Here is a 21,188-nt window from a genome sequence, read left to right as displayed (position 1 = left end):
TAATTGGAATGTGTGGGTTCTTACTGTTGAGTTTTGAATGTTCTCTATATATTCTAGATATTAGTCCTTTATCAGATATGTGGTTTGCAAATATTTTCTCCTGGTCTATAGCTTATCTTTTCATCCTCTTAACTGGGTCTTTCATAGACAGACCAAAAGTTTTTAATCTTTATGAGGCCCAATTTATCCATTTTTCCATTTATGGATTGTGCTTTTGATTTCAAGTTAAAGAACTTTGCCTAGCCCTAGACTCCAAAGATTTTCCCCATGTTTTTTCCTAAAAGTTTTATAGTTTTGCACTTTACATTTAAAATGCATTTTGAGTAATTTTTGTATAAGGTGTGAGGGTTAGGTAGAGGTTCACTTTTGCCTCTGGATGTTCAATTGATCCAGCACCATTTGATAAAAAGGCTATCTTTCCTTCATTGAATTGCTTTTGTCCTTTTGTCAAAAATCAGTTGGGCATATTTGTGTGGGTCTTATTTCTGGGTTCTCTATACTGTTCCATTGACCTATGTATTTATCCCTCCACCAATACCCTGCTGTCTTGATTGCTGAAGCTATATAGTAGCCCTTAATATTGGGTAGATTGATTCCTCCTTTATTTTTCTTTTCCAAGATTGTTTTAGCTATATTAAGGCCTGTGTTTTTCCATGTAAATTTCAGAATCAGCTTGTCTATGTCTACAAAAAACCTTGCTAGGATTTTGATAGGAATTACATAAACCTATAGATCAATTTGGAAAGAATTAACATCTTTATTATGTTGAATCTTCTAATCTATGAACACAGTATTCCTCTCCATTTATTTAGACCTTCTTTGATTTCTTTCATTACAATTTTTTAGTTTTCAGCATCCAGATCTTGTACATATATATTAACTATATACCCAAGTATTTAATTTTTTTAGAGTATAAATGGCATGGTGTTTTTAATTTCAGGTTCCACATGTTCATTGTTAGTATGTAGAAATGCAAATGTTTTTGTGTATTGCATTTGTATTATTGCATCACCTTGCTGAGCTCACTTATTAGTTCAGGAGGGTTTTGGGGTTTTTCTTGGGATTTTCCATGTAGACAATCATGTAATCTGCAAATAGGGATAGTTTTATTTCTTCTTTCCAATCTGTGTGCCTTTTATTTCTTTTTCTTGGCTTATTGCTATGGCTAGAACTTGCAGTTCTATGTTGAAGAAGAGCAGTGAGAATGGGGATCCTTGCCTTGTTCCGACCTTACAGGGAAAGCATTCAGTCTTTCACTCTAAGTATGATGTTAGCTGTAGGTTTTTTGTAGATGCTATTTATCAAGTTAAGGAAGTTTCCCTCTATTTCTTATTCACTGAGAGTTTTTATTGTGCATGGGTATTGGATTTTTTTTTCAAATGCTTCCTCTGCATCAATTGATATGATCATATGATTTTTCTGCTTTAGCCTATTGGTACGGTGGATTACACTGATTGATTTTCGAATGTCGAACTTGCATACTTAAAATAAATTCTCCTTGGTTGTGGTGTATAATTCTTTTTATACATTGCTGGATTTTATTTGCTAATATTTTATTGAGGATATTTGCATCTAGGTTCATGAGATATACTGACCTGTTGTTTTTATTTTTGGGAGTACTGTCATTACCTTATTTTAGTATTAGAGTAATACTAGCCTCATAAAATGATTTGGGAAGTGTTCTGTCCTCTTCTGTTTTCTAGAAGGGATTTTGTAAAATTGGTGTTACTTTTTAAAATATTTGGTAGAATTCTCTAGTGAAACCATTTGGACTTGAGATTTCTTTTTCAGAGCCTTTTAATTACAAGTTCAATTTTTTAAATAGTTATAGAACTGTTAAGAGTATTTATTTTATTTTGGTTGAGTTTTGATAGTTTGTGGGTTTTGAGGAATTCGTCCATTTCTTCTAAGATGTTGAATTTATGATCGTAAAGTTGTTCATATTATTCCCTTATCATCCTTTTAATGGCTGCAGGATCTGTAGTGATATCCTGTATCATTCTTGATCTGGTGATTTGTGCCTTCTTTTTACCTTTGTCAGTTCTGTTATTTATTCAAGTAAATATAAATATTCAAGTCTGCTGATGATCCCATCAAAGACATTCTTCATTTCTGTTACTGTTTTTTATTTCCAGCTATTTGATTCTTTCTTATGGTTTCCATCTCTGCTGAAATTACCTATCTGATCTTGCATGTTGTCTACTTTTTCCAGTAGAGCCTGTACCATAGTAATCGTAATTATTTTCAATTCTCTCTCTGATACTTCTGATAGCTCCGCCATATCTAAGTGTGGTTCTGAGGATGGCTTTGTCTCTTCATACTGCTTTTTCTTGCCTTTTGGCACGCCTTGTAATTTTTTGGTTGAAAGCCAGACATTTTATATAAGGCAGTAGATACTGTGATAAATAAGCCTTCAGTGTAGCAATTTATGTAAATCTAGCCAGGAATTGGGCTGTGTTGAGGTTTGTTGTTCTTATGGACATCAGAAAGTTTGAATTCCTCTAGTGATCTTTTTTTGTGCCTCCTTTTGGTTTTTGGGCTTCCCTTTGTGCTGTCTCTTGCAGCTCTCTGTGCTGTAATCCACTGTTGTTATTCCTGGAGGTTTGTTAGTGTGCTGTTGGGGCATGGAGGGGGGTGGTATCAAATATTCTAAACCTCAGTTTCAGGGGTGTTGCCTTCACAAGTGCTTCTGCCCTTCCTCCAGGGATAGAGCTCCCCCCAGTCTCTTCCCCCATATGCAGTGGGTATCCAGCAATATTCTCAGTCAACAGTCTTGAGGCTTTTCTCCCTGCAGATTAAGACTTTCTTTAGGTGAGATGAGGGGCTGGGGCTGGGTGGAATTCCCTTCCCCCAGCTGCAGTGGTATTTCACTAGTGTCCTCAGACCATGTTCTTCCCCCTGCAGAATAAGCCTTTTGTTCCTTAAGGGAAAAGGGTCTGAGTGGATTTCTCAGTGCCTCCTGAGCCAGCATCTCCAGTCTGCACCATAAGTTTTCTCCAGTTTTTCCCCAATCCTCCCTGTAAGACCCAGGTAGGGTTCCTGGAGGAAAAGCCCACAAAAGGGTAGAAACCTCTCTTCCTATGAGCTTTACACTAAGTTAGTCCACATTCAGCTTCCAGCAATTTGTTAAATTTTCTAGCTTAATCTTCCTATCCATTTCTATGGCATCTGGTGGCTTCTGTCCCTGGTAAGCAAATGCTCAGGTCCCATGTCTTACAGAAAGTGCCCACATCTCTCCAGATTTTTTTGTGTGTGTGTGAGGAAGATCAGCCCTGAGCTAACATCCATGCCAATCCTCCTCTTTTTGCTCAGGAAGACCGGCCCTGAGCTAACATCTATTGCCAGTCCTCCTCCTTTTTTTCCTTTCTCTCCCCAAAGCCCCAGTAGATAGTTGTATGTCATAGTTGCACATCCTTCTAGTTGCTGTATGTGGGACACCGCCTCAGCATGGCCGGAGAAGCAGTGCATCAGCATGTGCCCGGGATCTGAACCTGGGCCGCCAGTAGCGGAGCGTGCGCACTTAACCGCTAAGCCACAGGGCCGGCCCCTCTCCAGATTTTGAAATAGCCATTTGCTCTGCAAACTCCGTTCTCTCTCTCTTTTTTTTTTTCTTTCTTTGTGAGGAAGATCAGCCCTGAGCTAACATCCATGCCAATCCTCCCCTTTTTGCTGAGGAAGACTGGCCCTAAGCTAACATTTATTGCCAATTCTCCTTTTTTTCCCCTTTTTCTCCCCAAAGCCTCAGTAGATAGTTGTATGTCATAGTTGCACATCCTTCTAGTTGCTGTATGTGGGACGCAGCCTCAGCATAGCCGGACAAGCGGTGCGTCAGTGCACACCCGGGATGCGAACCCGGGCTGCCAGTAGCGGAGCATGCGCACTTAACCGCTAAGCCACGGGGCCGGCCCCCTCAATTCTCTTGTAATTTCCAGTCTGTCCAGATTTTTTGTTGTAAGCATGGGAAGGACGTCTTGCAACTCTCTACATCTCCGAGCTGAAACTGGAAGCCCTATTCAACCATATTTGACCTGCAGAAATGTCAGTTGCATATGGTTCAACCTAATAGACTATGGCATAGTTCCTGGATAGTGCACTGTTTTGCTGCAGCCAGAGTCTAACTAGAGATTCCTGGAAAGATTGCTATGGGTTATTCTACATACAACTCATTGAGCGTGAGATGATCCCCCCACAACAGTGGTCCTCAAACTTAAGGGTGCATCACAATCACCAGGAGGACTTGTTAAAACACAGATTGCTGAGTCCCTCTCCAGAGTTTCTGATTCAGTAGGTCTGGGGCAGGGCCCAAGAATTTTCATTTCTACCAAGTTCCCAATTGGTGATGCTACTATTGCTCTCCTGGGGATCACACTCCAAGAACCCTATAGCATGCCTTGGAGGCCCAGGGCTTGTCTACATGTCCTACTTATTCATCACTTTAAGGGCAGATGGTCAGCCCTGAGTGGCAGCAATTAGGTTCTCAGCTGACCTCAGAGAAGTGTCAAGATTAAGTGTCAGGAATATGCTTACTATTGAATTCATTCTTTCTCCTATGTCTTAAAACAAAAGTAGCCACAGTTTTCTAATAGTGGATGACACTCTTAGACATAATGGTGTACAGACCATGTGAACTTGTTTTAAGATCTATGGTGATGCAAGCACTCTCCTTAGGGTCCAGGTGTTGGCTGAGACTCAAGTACAAGTGCCTCTTGTTTCTTCAGAAACTATTTTCTAGTTTCTTCAGAACTATTTTCTTATGTCATGAATCCTCCCTGATGCTACAGTTTTGTGCATAGAGTTTTAGTAAGGGTAAAATTGGGCTGCTCAAATTTATAGAATAAGTTCCATTTGGCATCAGTCACCATTACCAATTTATCTATTGAGTCAACAAATATGTTATCAAGTGCTTACCATGCACCTGGCAATGTTTTAGGTGCTGGGGATACAGCAGTGAAGAAAATAAAGTACCTCTCTTCATGGTGGTTTCATTCTAGGGAGGAGAGACAGAAAAGAGACGTCTCTGGGGGGTGGGGGGATGACGCAGGATATCAATATGGGGAATCTAGGGGAGGATCAAGGCTAAAGGTGCTCTTTTATTTAGTGGGTTAGGGATGGCCTCTGATGAGGTGACATTTGAGCAGTGACTAGTCAGAAGAGATCCAGACCTGACACCCACAGAGGTTTAGGCAAATACAACTTTAGGGGCAGATGGGTGGTTAGTCACATTTGTATACTAATGTTAATTCAAATATGTTTATAAATCAGGCAAAAATTATTCTTGCTAAAAATCTCAGGTAATTCATACTCACACTCCACTTCTAGGAATTATTTTAAAAATAAATTTCAGGGCCGGCCCCGTGGCTTAGCGGTTAAGCACGCGCACTCTGCTACTGGCGGCCCGGGTTCGGATCCCGGGCGCGCACCGACGCACCGCTTCTCCGGCCATGCTGAGGCCGTGTCCCACATACAGCAACTAGAAGGATGTGCAACTATGACATACAACTATCTAGTGGGGCTTTGGGGGAAAAAAAAGAATAAATTGTAAATGAGGACATAGATTTATGCCCAAAGATATTCATTACAGCTTTAAAAAAAATCATTACAGCTCATAAAAAAAAATGGAATTAACCAAAAATGCCCTTCTTTCCCTGACCTCCCCCACTCAAGGCTCCATTGGGCACCTCTCCTCTGCAGTTCCAAAGCCCCTGGACTTCTCTCTGTGGTCATGTTCTCAGACTGTGGAAGACTCGCCTGCTCACCTGTCTGCTTCCCCCTACTTGAGCTTCCTGAGGACAGGGGCTATGTTGCATTCAGCACCTATCATGGCATCCGGCACATCTTAAGCACTCGACACATATTCAAGAAAAGACTGGTTAAATGCTCTTTAGCATATCTATAGACAGAATATTATGCAGCCATTACAAATCATGTTTTTGAAAACAATTAATGACAAAGAAATACTACTACTAACTATAAAAAGCAGACTATAAAACTATATACATAGAATGACCTCCATTATGAGACACCAAAATAATTAAAGGCTATATCTGAATGAGATTAGGATAATTTTTGCCTTTCTATTTTTTATTTCCTACTTTGGATATAATATAATATTAGCTTCATAATCAAAAAAAAAGTAAGTTAGTTAAAAATACTCAAGGTGACTGGGTTCTACATTGCAGCTCACAGTCATCATTCTGGTTCTCTAAACCTTAAAAGATTCATTGGTAGGACTCTGGTCAACAGGCCTGTCCTTAGCACATGGTGTCCCTTCTTACCTTGAAGGTTCTCACCCTCAGCTCCACCTTCTTCTGTTTTGTCTTCCTCATCAACCCCTCCCAGATTCTCAGCACTAGATACATCTCTCTATATACTTCTTTTATAGATATAAAAGCTGGTCGGTTCTACCTCCAGGCCTGAAGTTCCCTCTGAGACTTCTCCCTCTCTCAATCCATGTCCTTCTCCTCATTCCAGATTCATTTCCTCCAAGGAGACCACCGTGATAGAGAACAAACAAGAACATTTTTTGAACACCTCCCAGGGCCAAGGAAGAGGGATGGGTGGGTGTTTCATATAAGTGTCCAGTGCCTGTTCATCTCTTCCCTTCAGCAGCCAACAGCAGAGCTTCAGCCCCAGCCAAGTCTTCAGTTCTTTCAGACTGAGATTCAGAATAAGAAATAAGACGCTTGAAGAGAATCCACTCCGTTTCTCCTAAGACATCTGTTTTTGTTTTGGGGAATAGCCTTGGAAATGTTATTGATTTCTTCGTAGTTTTTCTGTTTGGCTTCAGGATGGCCTTATCTGCTTGGTTAAAAATTGGTTTGTAAACCCCTTAAAACTTTTTTTTTTTAATTAATAGATACCATAACGAAGTTTTGCATTTCCAGGGCACTTTTCCATCAGAGAGCTCAAAGCTTGCCAACAAACCTTAGTTTGCTAGAGAACTAGTAACATTCTATAGGGGTGAGAGGGAAGAGAAGCGTTCACGACTTAAGTGACATTGCTATATCTGCATAATTTAATTAAACTTGTGGCCATTTAAAGAGAACTGCCCCATGAAGCTGGTTTTCCAGGAATTCAACTCTTCTTTTATTCAGTTTTTTTCTCTTTCTATTTTTAACTCAGAAAATTCTAGCTACAATCTACTAGGTTACCTTGTTCTATTGTTTGGTTGAAATATTTTATCACCTATTGCTCCAACAAGAAAAAAGGAATAGCCTATTTTACTGAGAATTCTGAATTCACAAACAAACATGATAAGCACGCACTGTCATTTACAGGAAGGGGCTGCCCCCACAGCCACTCCAATTTGGGACCGATTAAAAAGGCATAAAATAAAACCACCTCTCAGGGACCTGCATCTACTTCATGGATTCTCTTTGGCTTCAGGGGCTGCCTTCTCCATGTGTTGCGAACAAGCCTTGGTGACCCTAGTGACAGAACTAGGAAGGACAGCAACGGTTCATCACCTTAAGAAACATGACCCCCTCTCTGTCCTTACACCACTGACAAACATTTATTTCTGGCTGGGAAAGCGTTTTCTTTGCCTTGGCCATTGTGTTCCCTCATTAGAGCTAATTTTGGGAACGGCATCTTCTTCCCCAGGCTTAGGTCATAAATGCCAAGCCTTCCCTCTGTTGGTTGCCGCAATTAGCCATGCTGAGCACCTATCACCCACACACGCGTTGCTTTGTTACAATTCTCATTTGTACAAAACCAAAGAGAAAAGCTTTTCACTAAGCCCTCTTGGTGCTAAAACATCTTGACATTAATTTGTGCTAAAATAACTAGAGGACTAAAACCTAATCTAATACAAAAAAGAGACCATGATGACCTCAGGTTACAATACAAAGGCCTTTGTGGGACCTGGGGATTATTTGTATACAGACGTGGCAACTGTGAGCGAGCAATAAATTATACACCCTGCGGTTTTCCCATCAAGGAGCTGGCTGCGAAAGGAAATAAAACCCTGCCATTAGTAACCAAAGACACACACGTGATGACAGATACAGGTTGTCTTTATGGGAGAAAACAAATCATGTACTTGAGTATGCTGTCTAGAGGGCTGTGTATGAATAAAAGTGGCTTTACATAATTATTTGAATAATGATCATTTAATGAGTTTTACACCAAAAAAGAATTTAGACCTAACTAGAATTTTCTGCTTAAATACGAATGTATAGTCGAACGATTTTAAAATGGAATTCACAGCCACAGATTTTAATGGATTATTTCTGTTCACTTGGGAAAGATAGGTGGTGGGGGGAGCGGGCACTATATTCCATGTCTTTTTTTTTTTTTAATTTTATTTATTTATTTTTCCCCCAAAGCCCCAGCAGATAGTTGTATGTCATAGCTGCACATCCTTCCAGTTGCTGTATGTGGGACGTGGCCCCAGCCTGGCCAGGGAAGCAGTGCGTCGGTGCGCGCCCGGGACCCGAACCCGGGCCGCCAGCAGCAGAGCGCGCGCGCCCAACCGCTAAGCCATGGGGCCGGCCCTCCATGTCTTCTGAAGACATATCTATAAGAGTAATCAAATTTTGTAAAATAGAGAAAAATGGTTTGAATTCCAAGAAATCATTCCTCTTGGACCATGACAACTTTCGACAAAAATATTTTCACAAAATTTCATTTTAATCATCTTCTTTACAAAGCACAATACTTAAGACTTTTCTAAATACAACTTTAGAAAATGAAGCAAAAAAATAATCTCCATAGATGCCGGTCAAGTCCATGCTGAATGCAAAAGAATTTTTTCAAAAGTGATACTTCCAAGCTTTTCAATATTCTTGATGAGTGATTCCGTTTTTGTAAAGAGTAAAGATGGTGGCCGTTTGGGCAATGGCTTGTCCAGTTCCATGATGTAGAATCCTCTCGCTGGTTAGCCCAAGGGGCAGTAATGAAGCTGGATACGCCAACCTCTCCTCTCCTAGAATCGCTTCTCTCTCTCCTTATACCAAGAAAGCCAGTGGCCTCTATGCGGGGAAGATGACAGCCCTCTACATTCCAGGTCGCCAGTGCCCCACGAGGGCACTCCAACCTCTCAATTTAATTATTAACAAACAACCCCACTCTGTATACACATTATATAAAACTATATCATTAGGGATTTTCATGATGAGTAAATGAGAAATCCAAAGATCAAAGAATCCAATCCTCATTCTTATATTAGGCGGTGGGAAATCTCTGAAGTCTTCTTCAAGTTTAACAAACATAGAAATGCTTAGAACAGTCAAGGGGTCCAGGAATGTTTTATGCTACCCTGGGAGACTTGGTGCTCCTGTCCCCAAGCACATTGAGAGCAAGGCTACTAAAAAGGCAATATGTTCAGACATGGGAATGAAGGACTGGAGGTTTCTTTCTTTCTTTACACACTCCCTTCCCTTAACTGTGCCCTTACCCTGGAAGACCAGGGTGTCCGGACTTTGTAAATACTCTGGAGGAAGTAGCAGCCTCAAGCAGCAAGGATGAATTTGTAGGCAAGAGGATGGTTGGGGAAGGGAGAGAGGAAGAGAAAGGAAGAGACATTTATTTGTAATACTTTCGATGATCAATAACACGAGGTGATTTTTTTTTTTTCCTCACTCCTTCACTGTTATCAATTCTCATTCTTTGTGGTGGTGCAAATCTATTAATGTTTAGTAGTTTCACTCTAAAACTCAGGAAATAGACAAAGAAGCTTTTTAGAAACACATAAAACATCTTCAGGGGCCATTAAGTGACCACCCCCCACCCCCCCATCCCCAAACAATCTTGCAATACAGTATGCCCCTTATTTTCAGCTAAGGATGAGAAAATAGTTACATGGTCTAAGGCTGAACTGTCCATTTGCTACAAAGATAAAGCAGACAAGCAAACACCAGTTTCCTGGGGACGGAAAAAGCAATTCCATAAATGCAAGAAAGATCCAATGGCTACACTTCAACAAGAGCCTCTCCCCATTGTCTTGGACCTGAGGAAGGGGTTACAAGAGAGCAAGGCAAATGACATTATGTGAGTACAGCTGAAACAAGAACACACACGGATAACCCAGTGCAGGAAATAATACAACTTCCCCCCCTTGTTTTCATTTGCATTTTACTTTTATTTTTGCTTTAATAATGCATATTCTGTTCACGCAAAAGGTGCAAAGGACGGGAAGCAGGGGTTTAACTTGGCTGATGAAAAATCAAGCAGGGGTGACATTTCTAGTTTCATGAACAACCTAAAACTAGGAGAACTTAAAAGTTGCAGCTGGTACCACAGAGCACGGCCAACTTCACAGCTGTCTCCTCTTAGGACCTTTGGCTAGGGGAGAGAAACTTTGAAGACAGTGGCCTCTAGTGGACTTTGAGAAGTGGCTAAAAAAAATTTTTGTTTTTTTGAATCTAGTTAGCTGCATCACAAAAGCTCCAATCAAGAGGGTGGTAAAAAGAAGGCACAGATCATTGCAAATACCAGATTTTCTCTTTCTCTTTTTGTAAATATACCATCATATATAAGCTAAAATTTATCTTAGGGTGGTAGGGTTTGCTGGCAGGGGAAGGGACAGGTTGGACCTAAAATTGCATATGTAATAGAATCCTAGAGGGGACACAAAGCGAGGCAGCTTTCCGCCTGAAGCAAAAGAATGGGACACTTGCCCCGGACTGTGTGTCATACAAACACTGGGGGAATCTGTGACAAAACACGATTAAAAAATCATAAAATTATAAAGCTTGTAAACGAATAATCTGAAATTACATTTTATTAATGGAAAATATCATCAAAATAGTACCACTACGGACTAAACTGCCTGAGTTTTCGTTTCGCATGAGATCTCATAGTAAAAAAGCCTTTAGCACAATTTGCTCTAAGTCACAACCAGTGCCAGACCCAGGAAGAGTCTCCTCTTGGATGGAACTTGTGTTGTGCTATCAAGACTTTTGTGCTAATCTTTCAAACAGGGACATGTTGAGGCAAACCTTTAATCTTTTGGCACAAGGTTATTTTGGCTGGGGCGGAAAATTTGAGTCTTGGACTCAGGATGAATAACGCAACATTTCATTTATCAAGTATTCATTTTGATTGAAGAGCTTTCTTTATGTCATTAACTTCCATCTATAAAAGAAAAACAAGAGCCAAACAAAATCATAATGAATTGGCTGGTTGGTACAAGCTGAAAGATAATCAACCTGGTTGATTGAAAGAAAATAATCCACCTGACAATTTTAAAAGGAAATGGGTAAAACGACATCTGAATGAAGAGTTGATAACCACACCATAAATGACATAAACCTAAAGAACAGGCACACAGACACGATGAACTAGGATATGGTGGATATTTTAATTCTCAGGCTACCAGTATCTAAACTTTGTGAAAAACAGCAATAATTCCAGTTTCCTGGCCAGAGGGCAGAGCAGCCTTCCTGACACACTGGACCACCCGGCAATGTTGGAAGGCAGCTGTGGTTGGGCCCAAGGCAGTGTCTATTAGCACCTCCAAAGTGATGACAAGCAGTCACCTATGCTTTCTTTAAGCAGTGTGGTCCCCCAGTCACCACCAAGGGCACCAACTAGATGAGAGCTGCAAGTCTACCTTTGGCCATTTGCAACTCCCGCACACTCGCCACCATTTGGTAATGGCTGAGTTGAATTAGAGGCTAGAGGGAGACAGGGCTCTGATGCCCTGGCAGGACTGACATGGCCATCAGGGAGAGGTAAAGAGATGAAGAGCAAGTGCCAAGTGTGGACAGCTGTGGTCCTGGGAGTTCTAATGACCGCATGACAGAAGCCAGCTGGCAGTGGGGTCCCTCTAGCACCATGCCCTCTGCAAGTTACTATAATGAGGCCTCCAGAAACTGGGGGTAACTTTTCACAGAGGAGATGTTTCAGATAAATTCCAAATGACAAACCCAAGTGGGGGCACGTTTACTAATGCCTTCCTTCCCCAAGACTTCCTGGATCCCAGGAGAGGATGTGAAATGAGCCTGTACAATTCTAAGAAAATTGCCACAGGAAGCGCATCTGAATCTGCAGAAGGTAACAATTATTTATTTTCAAAATAAAGCCCTGACTCTGCTCCCACCCCTAACTGAACCTCTCACAGCAGTAGGGACCCACCTGCAACCGAAGCCGGATTTTCTTCTCTTCATCCAACTCCAACAGTAACTGCTTAAACTCTCGTCTGAAAAGCAAATGGCAATGAAATTAAACAAATGCCCAGAATTCCCCAACAAGAGGTAAGAAGTCTCTTACCACTACAAAATCCATCTGATCCTTTTACAAAGAAAATGTGGACAAAACATTATATTTTCTTTGCATTGCTATTGCTTAAAGTTTGTTGCAGATGGCAAGGCTTGCCATTATTTCTGGGCTCCCAAAATATGTAGCCCTCAAATAGTAGTTCTGAAATGACCTTTGAGATCCTTCAGTCCAAGCTTTTCCTAAAGGAGAAGATGGAGAAATTGAGGCCCAAAGAGGTAGCCTGACTTGCCCAATGACGAGGCTCTAGGTATCCAGGCTCATATTCTGTCATCTTCCCTCCAACTAACCTTTATTACAGCATCACTGGTCCTTAAATGTACTTTCATAATAATTTTCATTGCAGACACATTTACCACTCCATATATATTTCCTTTATTTTTACAGAGTTTTAAATGACTAAAACGTTACTGGTATGTTTTCACAGATTCTCAGAAAATCCTACAAAGAGTCATACTTGAAAACTGGAAGGTAAGGTAAGTGACCTTACAATATGGTCATCATGTCATGGAGAAAGTAGACATGAGTTAGAACACACAGTCTGATGCCCTTTCCAGCATTAAATAATGAAATGGAACAAAACTAATTGTCTTGCAAACTCAGGGCTCTATACTTAGGACACTGCCACCATCCCAACTCTGGTCAAAGCTGTGCTCCATTTTACCTCATCAACCACTCCGTTCTACATGTACACGTTTACAAACTAGATTGGAAAATCAAAAAACAAGGACTGCAGAAACAGCACAATAAATGAGGTCCTCACTTCAGATGAGCACCATGATGGTCCCTATACTTGGGCCAGTGTCCGGGCACTGCTGTCACCACGTTGGGTTCTCTGACATTAACTGGTTATGATTCATTACTGTCCTTATTCGAGCACACACCATGCACCACTACCTTAGTGCATACTACTTAGGGCTTAGGAAAGAAGCAGAAGGTGAGATCCTAAGCAAAGAGCACGATTCCAGTAAGACTATGGCAGGCAAAGCCTCGAGTGGTCCAGGTGGAGGGAGTTAGTTGGGGAAAGCAGTGCAAAGAAAGTCACTAAGTCTTGAACTAGTAAAAAAGGGCCAAGTCCTTGAGGAGCAAAGAAGATGAGGGCATGGATGGAGAAGAGCCAAAGCAGAAGCAGGGAGGTGGGAACCAGCACACTTGGGGATGAGGGGAGTGAGCACAGATTTGAGCTGAAGGCTGAAACGAAGGTGACAACAAGACCAAAGGTAGGAGACTGGTGGGGACCCGGTGCCCCTGGGCATGAAGACCAAGCTGAGGAAGGAAGCCTTGGAGAGGGGCCACCATGACATGTTGATTGAAGAAGATGTTGGTTGGGCCGGCCCCGTGGCTTGGCGGTTGAGTGCGCGCGCTCCGCTAATGGCGGCCCGGGTTCGGATCCCGGGCATGCACCGATGCACCACTTCTCCAGCCATGCTGAGGCCGCGTCCCACATACAGCAACTAGAAGGATGTGCAACTATGACGTACAACTATCTACTGGGGCTTTGGGGGAAAAATAAATAAATAAATAAAATTATTAAAAAAAAAAAATGTTCGTTGGGGAAGGACAATTCCAGCCAACTATGCCTGGGCTTCACAGTTGGGGGAGGAACACAGGGTGGAGCAGCCCCAAAGCACTGGTGGTTCTTCACTCTGAGGCAGGCACAGGCCATTTCAGATGTGTGGGGAGATTCTAAGCACCTCTCAGAGGGCCCAAAGGGCTGAAGCTCTGGATCTAGGCCAGTCTGACCCAATGATGATCTTGTTCAGAAGGCTGAGAACCAGTGTTCTGGTTGTACTGGGGCCATGGGGTCACTGTCTAGGCAAGCAACACAAGTCACCTGGACATGGATGGGGCCTTTGGGTACCCAAACCTGTAACCTACAGAGCCAGATAGGAGTTGGAGACTTTAAGGCATTAGGGGCAGCCTGACTGGCCCCAGGAGACCCTCTCTAGTTCCATCCTGCTGGTTCTGCATATCTATCTGATGGGCCCCTTCCAGGTCGGGGTAAGTCCAGGGGGCCCCAATTTCATATGATCCTTCCCAGCCTGATTGGAACAGAACCTGAATAGAGCCACAATGCTCAGTGAGTTCCACAGAACCCTCATCCTAAAATGCTCTAGGAAAAACAGGGCTCTGTGGTTAAGTACGTTTGGGAAACACTGCACACACTCTCCTCTCCATCTTCCCGACGGACAGCAAAGGCTCTGAGCAGTGCTTCAGAGAAGAAATTATTCCCAGAAGTATCTGACCACAAAACACTTCAGGACCCTCCAGCCCTGTTGGGGGAGGCAGGTAGTGGGGCTTCTGCCAGCTGCAGACGTCCTCCCGAGGGCATGACTGCAGGTCTCCAGCCCCATCGCCCACCACTGGCCTGGGCACGTCCCCATCTAGAAGGTCAGGCACCAGGGATGTGCTGACTCACCTGGTTGCCCTGGCTGCCATGAACTTGCCCGTGCTGTTCCCTCTGCTGGAGGCATCTGCACTTGGCAATCCTAGGTCATCTTGCAGAATCTTACTCAGGAAACACCTCCTCGAGATGCCTCCCTGCCTCGCCACCGCCCCTGTTCCCTCAAGAAAGAGCGAACTGATCCGTAAACCCACTAAGCCTCAGTTTACTCGGATAAGTACCTCTCGATTTCTAATCCTTTCCCCATTTTTGTTACTGCATACGGCATCCTGGGTAATATGTACGTGTGGTATTTATTTTGGCTTACAGGTCCTTCTCGCCATCGAAGTGCTCCTTGAGGATTAGAGATGCGGAGAGGGCGTGTGTGTAGGCATGCATGGAGAAAGCCCCCTGAGTCTCATGGTGAGAACATCTTGCTGAGTGTAGTCTCAGGTTTAAAGATTCTCTACATCTTTTTCATATATTACAGCTCCTACACGTAAGCCAATTACTTCATGGGGCAGCTAATTAAAGAAAGTGCAATTTTTCTGATGCTAGAGGAAAAGCTGCCTGTTGGGCTTATTAAGAAGAAGTACACATGCATACTGTATTTTATGGGGATTGAAAGATCTTTCTTTTTAGCAGCCTGCTGAGTGCATCAGTCCTTGTAAGTGACTCCTCCCTGCATGCCCCATGGCCAGCCCCGTGCCCTTCCCGCATTTAGCAGGTCCGGTTTACACATGGAGCTGAGCTAAATGAAGCCTCTCAGGTCCGCACCCACTCCCACCCCTGCTGCCACCATCACCGGGGAGGCTGGCCCACCCTCCAGGCAGGCTGGCCCCCAGGCTTGCAGTACTAGGCCTGGCCCAGTGGAAAGCAACCCAGGAAGCGGTTGAAGAAGGGTCCCCAGACACTCACTTCTGCTGGTCCTTCATGCTCTCGATGATGCTCCTCAGCTCACGGACCTGCGTCCTCAGCTCCTCCAAGGTTGCCTGGCTGCTGACCGCAGGCTCCATCTTTGGTTTTCCTTCAGTGCCGAACAGAGACGGGGAGTTGGCTCTGTGTCCGGCTGTTCCCAAAGAGGATGACATGGGGGAGGGTGCCACCGAGGACAGAGGGGCTGGCCCACCACCACCAGCAGCAGCCATGGTCCCCGGCTTGGGCGGCAGGGATGCTTTGTTGTCGGACACCTGTGCCAAGGGAGGGCAAAGAGGATTCAGGCCGGGGATTCATGTTCGGTAAACCCCTCATCCACATCACTGTCCCCACCTCCCTCCACACACTCCTCACTCATTCCTTCACCCACATGTCCCCAGGGGCCTGCTTGTTGCAGACATCCCCCCTTCCAGTGCCTTCCCCTCTGTGTCTTAAATTCGATCACCTTTCTGGACAGGTAGTTCCCACCTGGTTTAATGTACAAGTCCAGAGGCCCACCTACTTGCTAGGCTCTGCAAACTCTGAAGTGAGTAAAACGTTTTCTTGGCCCTCAAGGAGCTCAGAACCCAGTGAGGTGCAGACAGACAGACCAACCAACACATCACAGATGAGAGAGGAGTCTGCACACAAGGAGGTAAGCACAGAGAGCCACAGGAGTACATAAAAGGGACCAACCATCCTGGAGGGAAGGCATCAGGGAGGAGCTGACAGCCTCATCCTGGAGGAGGAGGACTAGGAGGCAGCCAGGAGCGAGGAAGGGTGGTTGCAGAAAAAAGTTCTAGGAGGAGGGAACACACTAGGCACAGGCATAGACACCAGAGAGTGAAATACATTCGTGGGAAGCAGTCATTCACAGGGCTAGAGCATCAGAGGGGGCAGGGGAGATGCAGGGTGGGAGAGCTAAGGCTGGGCAGGTAGAAGGGGCTCATGGAAAGGGTTAAAAAGATTGCATGCCAAGCTAATGATCACTCCGGCTGCAGAAGGGCCTAAAGGTTGGCAGGTCTGGAGGTCGAGAGAATTGCTGGGAGACTCTCAGACAATGAAAACTAGAAATGGTGAGGGTTTGACTTACGCAGTGGCAAAGAGGATAGAGGGAAGACAGCTTCGAGAGATGCAGTGAAAGCAGGCTCATCCAACCCAGAGATGCAGTCCCTGCCTTCATGGAGCAGACACCCCATCACCAGGAGGATGTGGTCCCGGACAGGCTGTAGGGGGTGAGGAGGAAGTACAGATCTAGGGCCATGGGAGGGGATGGAGGAACTAGTAATTGAGGTTGTACCTTTCATGGGAGGATGAACAGGCTGAAGGCCCAGAAAACGCTTTCAGTTTTGGACACATTGAATTTTAGGAGCCTGAGGGATAGCCAAGGGGACATGTCTTGCGGGCAGAGCCAATGACTAAAAGAGTAAGCTGGGCCAGAGAAATCACCAGAGGAAGTGGAAGCCATGCGGGGGGATGACACAGAACTAGAAGAGAAGAGGCCCAATGATGGAACCTGGGTACTTCCCAAACTGAAGAGTTGGGGAGAGAAGGTAGAGCCCTTGGGGACTGGGACAGAGTGGGATAGAGGGGACGAAGCCAGACCAGAAGAGGGGCCTGGGTTATGGAAGTCCCCTAGAGGAGAGTTTCCCAAAGGAAAAAATGGATAGATACATGGGTCAAGGGTGTTGAGAGGAAAAGTGGGGGAGCCCATTTGGTGGCGCAAGGGACTGAAACCTGATCAAGACAGGTCAGTGTCTGAGTGGGAGGGGAGAGGTGTGGCCTGCAAGTTTAGAACTCTCTTTCCAGAAGCTTGGTTGAGGAAAGAAGATTGGAGAGAGAGAGACTGTTCACAGAGAAGCCTCATGAGGAGACAGGATCAAGAAAGGTTTTGTTTGCTTTCAAAGGGGAGACCCTGGGCTGGATGATATGCTAAGGGAAAGAGCCAACGGAGGGCCAGGCTGAAGATGGAGGAGACCGGCGGGGGAGGCCTGATGGAGAAGTGTCCTGAGGAGGCCAGGAGAGCAGAGTGGGACAGTCATGGGTGCGAATGAAGAGGGGCACGTGGCAGGCCTAAGGGAGGGTGAGATCGTAGGCAGGTGGGGAGGAGGGCAAGTAACCGACAGGATGTTGCGAGGTGAGGGAGTGAGTGACGGGGCAGAAGTTGAGGCTGGTGGGGAAGCTGGCAACGCAGCTGGGACTGGCTCCAGCAGCAGGCGCTCAGAGCAGGAGCCAAGAAGGGGCTTGGCTGGCACAGTGAGGAGGCAGAGTCTGGATTCAGGCTGTGCTAGAGGGAGAGACTGGGCAGAGTGAGCCAGAAGCAGATGGGCCATCATTCCCAGCCTCTATGCTCGCCTTTTCTCTGCCAAGTTACCATTGAGGAAAAGCGCTTTCTGCTGCCAGGGATAGCGATCTGCCATCTCGTGCTTATTGTTAGTAGGAGTTATAGTAAGAGGGAAGAGGGACTGACATGGAGCACTGGTCATATGCCGGACGTCGGCTAGACAATTGGAACGAGGATCAGTTGGCACACACATTTGACTGAGCAGGAAACTGAGGCTTAGGGACGTGGTTGAGAAATTCCCCAAATCTCACAGCTAATAACCGGCAGAACTGGGATTCACTCCCCTCCCCATTAGCTGGAGCCTCAAGCCCGGTACCCTGACTGTGACTGCCTGAGTCTAAAGATTCATGCTCTCCTGTCCTTCTTTTCTTCGTTTCTTTCCTATTCCTGGGTTCATACTTTTCCCCATTTCCCACCCTGCATCCTTATGTACCTCCCCCAACCCACCACTGTCCTCACACTGACTGACTTCCAGGCACTTCTGGAATCAATGCTTCTTTTAGCATTTCCTACATGACTCGCTCTCCTGGCCCATTTCAGCCAACAAGTACTTTTTTAAGTCCTCACAGAGTACAGGCCACCATATGCCCTCACCAAATTAGTTCAAGTGGAATTTCTAGAAGCAATAAACAATATGAGATGACAACGCGGCGGAAGTGAAATAAGCTAATGGACTAGAACTATGCAAATCAGAAACGTGAAGAGCCGCTGCCCACCAGTAGATGTCACTGTAGAGACACCCCAGGGATGTCAGAGAGATGCAACTATAGTTATACCTATGGTCACCGGAAAAAAATGGGTCTAAATCCAATTTCTGCAAATGGAATCCTTTTACAAAGGAAGAATGCTTCAGTTTTGTGAATAATGATAATTGATCTGTTTTATAGGATCATATTTTTGCTTACTGTATCAGATTTTTAAGAAAATCTATACGTGTAAATTCTTAAATCTATAAGAAGGAAAATCCCACATAACCTTTGATTTCTTTGTGTTAATTCCTGCGTCAAGTGCCTTAAAAATGACTGCAGCTTTCTGCTCTTAGGCAGAAAGCAGTTGCTAATGTTTACAGAAAATAATTCCAATTGACTGGGTTCTCTTAGTACAAGAAAACGGAATTTTAAAATATTGGTTCACATTCATAGAAAGAACAGAACTTGTACAGGGTACCCTTTGTAAATCACATGCAGCTGCTAAACATTATCTTCTTTGTTTCTTACCAGCCAATAACTTAAAATAGCTATACCATCCCCTAGGCATGCAATGAAATTAAAATGTTTTTAGGCTATAAATTTATCCTAATAAATGAATCCAAATCAGCTTTTAAGAGACCCCCATTAGTTATTCAAATTCATGAGCTACCAACCATAATTTGTGATACCACCAGTTTTGAACATAAAAGTCAAGATCTGTGGGCAGAGGGCACAGCATTTAATATATTTAATGTATTCTTTCTTGACAACTCCAGGGTTTTTAAATTGTTTTGGTTGTTGTGATGGTGATGGTGATGGTGGTGGTGGCAGTGTGCGAGGGCATTTGTGTATGTGTGGCTGACGGTATGAAGAGGAGATCAAACCATAAGAGAAAACATGAGAAATCAACAACTGAACTTGTATGTCAGGGATCCTGCCCAATTTTGGAGACTTTGTAACATGCCTCAGGGATTTTGATGGCTAAACTAATCACTGTCACTAAAGAATGACAAAAACTTGTGTTGTCTGTTGTAATGGACTGAATGTTTGTGTCCTCCCAAAATTCACATGTGGAAGTCCTAACACCCGCTGTGATGGTATGTGGAGGTGAGGTCTTTGGGAGGTGATTAGGTCATGAGGGTGGAGCCCTCAAGAATGAGATTAGTGCCCTTAAAAAAGGGACCCCAGAGAGCTCTCTCACCCTCTTTCAGCCATGTGAGGATATAATGAAAAGTTGGCAGTCTGCAACCCTGAAGAGGGCCCTCATCAGAACTTGACTATGCTGGCACTCTGATCTCAGACTTCCAGCCTCCAGAAATGTGAGAAATAAATTCCTGTTGTTTATAAGCCACCCAATCTATGGCACTTTGTTATAGCAGCCCAAACTGACTAAGATAACTGTTTGTCCTTGTTTGGTTTAACTCATCGTCAGAGCATACACGAAAAGTTAGGGATCCCGTGCCGTTGGGACACCCTCACATGACTAGTCACTCACTTGGGATATGGTAACAGTCTTTGAAGTTTTCTTGGACGCGTCCACTCCTCTGTGTGCAAGCGAAACGTGTTCCTCTTTTTCTTCTTCAGGACTTGGGGAGTCAAAGATATCAGGGCTTGAAAGGGAAGACTGGATAAAGCCAAAAGAAAATGCTTTTGTCAGAATTACGCCTTACCTGACATAGCTTTTGTTAACATAATGCTGTGTGCTTTTCAGAGCACTCAACACTTCTATTTTGTTTGTCTCCTCATTATAACTGTGAAGCAGAAACTGTATTATTATCTGTGCATTAGAGAGAGTGGCAGAACTAGGACCGAGAAGCAAGGTTTCCTTTACCAGCACTCATTCTATGGGATCTTTCCACTGATGCACATCGGTCATTTCATCTGTGCAAGCATCTGTCATCCATCTTTTCCTGCTCCCTCCATCCCTTGGAGCCTCCCTCCTCTCTCTAAACATTTGCTGCCATATGCCAAGCACTGAGCTTGGTACTGCACTTCATAGCGACGTGCCAGCCACAGTCCCTGCTCTCACGGGGCTGACAGTCCAGTGGGGAAGGACACACAGGTCAAGAGGAGGCTGCCTCTAACCTCCTCCATTCCCTCCTGCTCCTTTTCCTTGAGCCTTTTGCAGGACCGCTAAATCTGCTGTAAACTGAAGTGCCTAAAAGGACTTGTCTGAGAGGAAACTGTTTCCAGGGGCAAGGGATCCCCAGGCCTGTGGTCCAGTGACCAGTGTCTCCACAGCCCCAGAGCACAGATCTGCCTACCAGCACAGCTAACTCACATCTAATTTGGTACCTGCTGCTAAACCTCTGCCCTCATTGCTGGGAACAATCAACATTCATTTTGGATTCTATCATTGGTGAGGTATATTTACAGAATGGCAGCACCTTTTGGTAAAATATGAGAACACCACTCCTACCCTTTCTGCCTCACTGTGAAGAAGGAAAAGTCAGATGAATGTGAACCAATTCACTGGCATTTGCTTGGTCATAAATGATTACTGTGCTAGAATTTTCCTATTTTAGGACAAAACAAGTGAAAATAAGAGTTCTCATGGCAAGGAATCTTTATTAATGATGAATCTTCCAGATATATCTTTGGTTGAGCTCATATTCAGCCTCACCTCTATCTCTTCTAC

The 21,188-nt window shown here is 44.2% G+C and overlaps 1 protein-coding gene across 3 annotated transcripts in view; it reads right to left on the bottom strand.

Moving 5' to 3' along the window:
- Positions 1 to 8,610: 8,610 nt before the first annotated feature.
- The window catches only part of SH3KBP1 (SH3 domain containing kinase binding protein 1), a 326,276-nt gene continuing 313,698 nt past the window's right edge, over positions 8,611 to 21,188 (bottom strand). For all 3 annotated transcript variants that reach the window (XM_087427608.1, XM_087427607.1, XM_004435176.3), the window contains 4 exons: positions 20,046 to 20,174; positions 15,521 to 15,792; positions 12,079 to 12,142; positions 8,611 to 11,076 (listed from right to left, as the gene is read on the bottom strand). In XM_087427608.1, the coding sequence (XP_087283734.1) occupies positions 11,035 to 11,076; positions 12,079 to 12,142; positions 15,521 to 15,792; positions 20,046 to 20,174 (507 nt within the window). In that variant the 3' untranslated portion in view covers positions 8,611 to 11,034. The remainder of the gene's footprint in view (positions 11,077 to 12,078; positions 12,143 to 15,520; positions 15,793 to 20,045; positions 20,175 to 21,188) is intronic.

Source organism: Ceratotherium simum, chromosome X, assembly GCF_057802395.1.
Source record: "Ceratotherium simum simum isolate JZ-2026a chromosome X, ASM5780239v1, whole genome shotgun sequence".
NCBI lineage: Eukaryota > Metazoa > Chordata > Mammalia > Perissodactyla > Rhinocerotidae > Ceratotherium > Ceratotherium simum.
The sequence above is the reverse complement of the archived record's forward strand: the minus strand, read 5'-3'. Positions and strand labels throughout refer to the sequence as shown.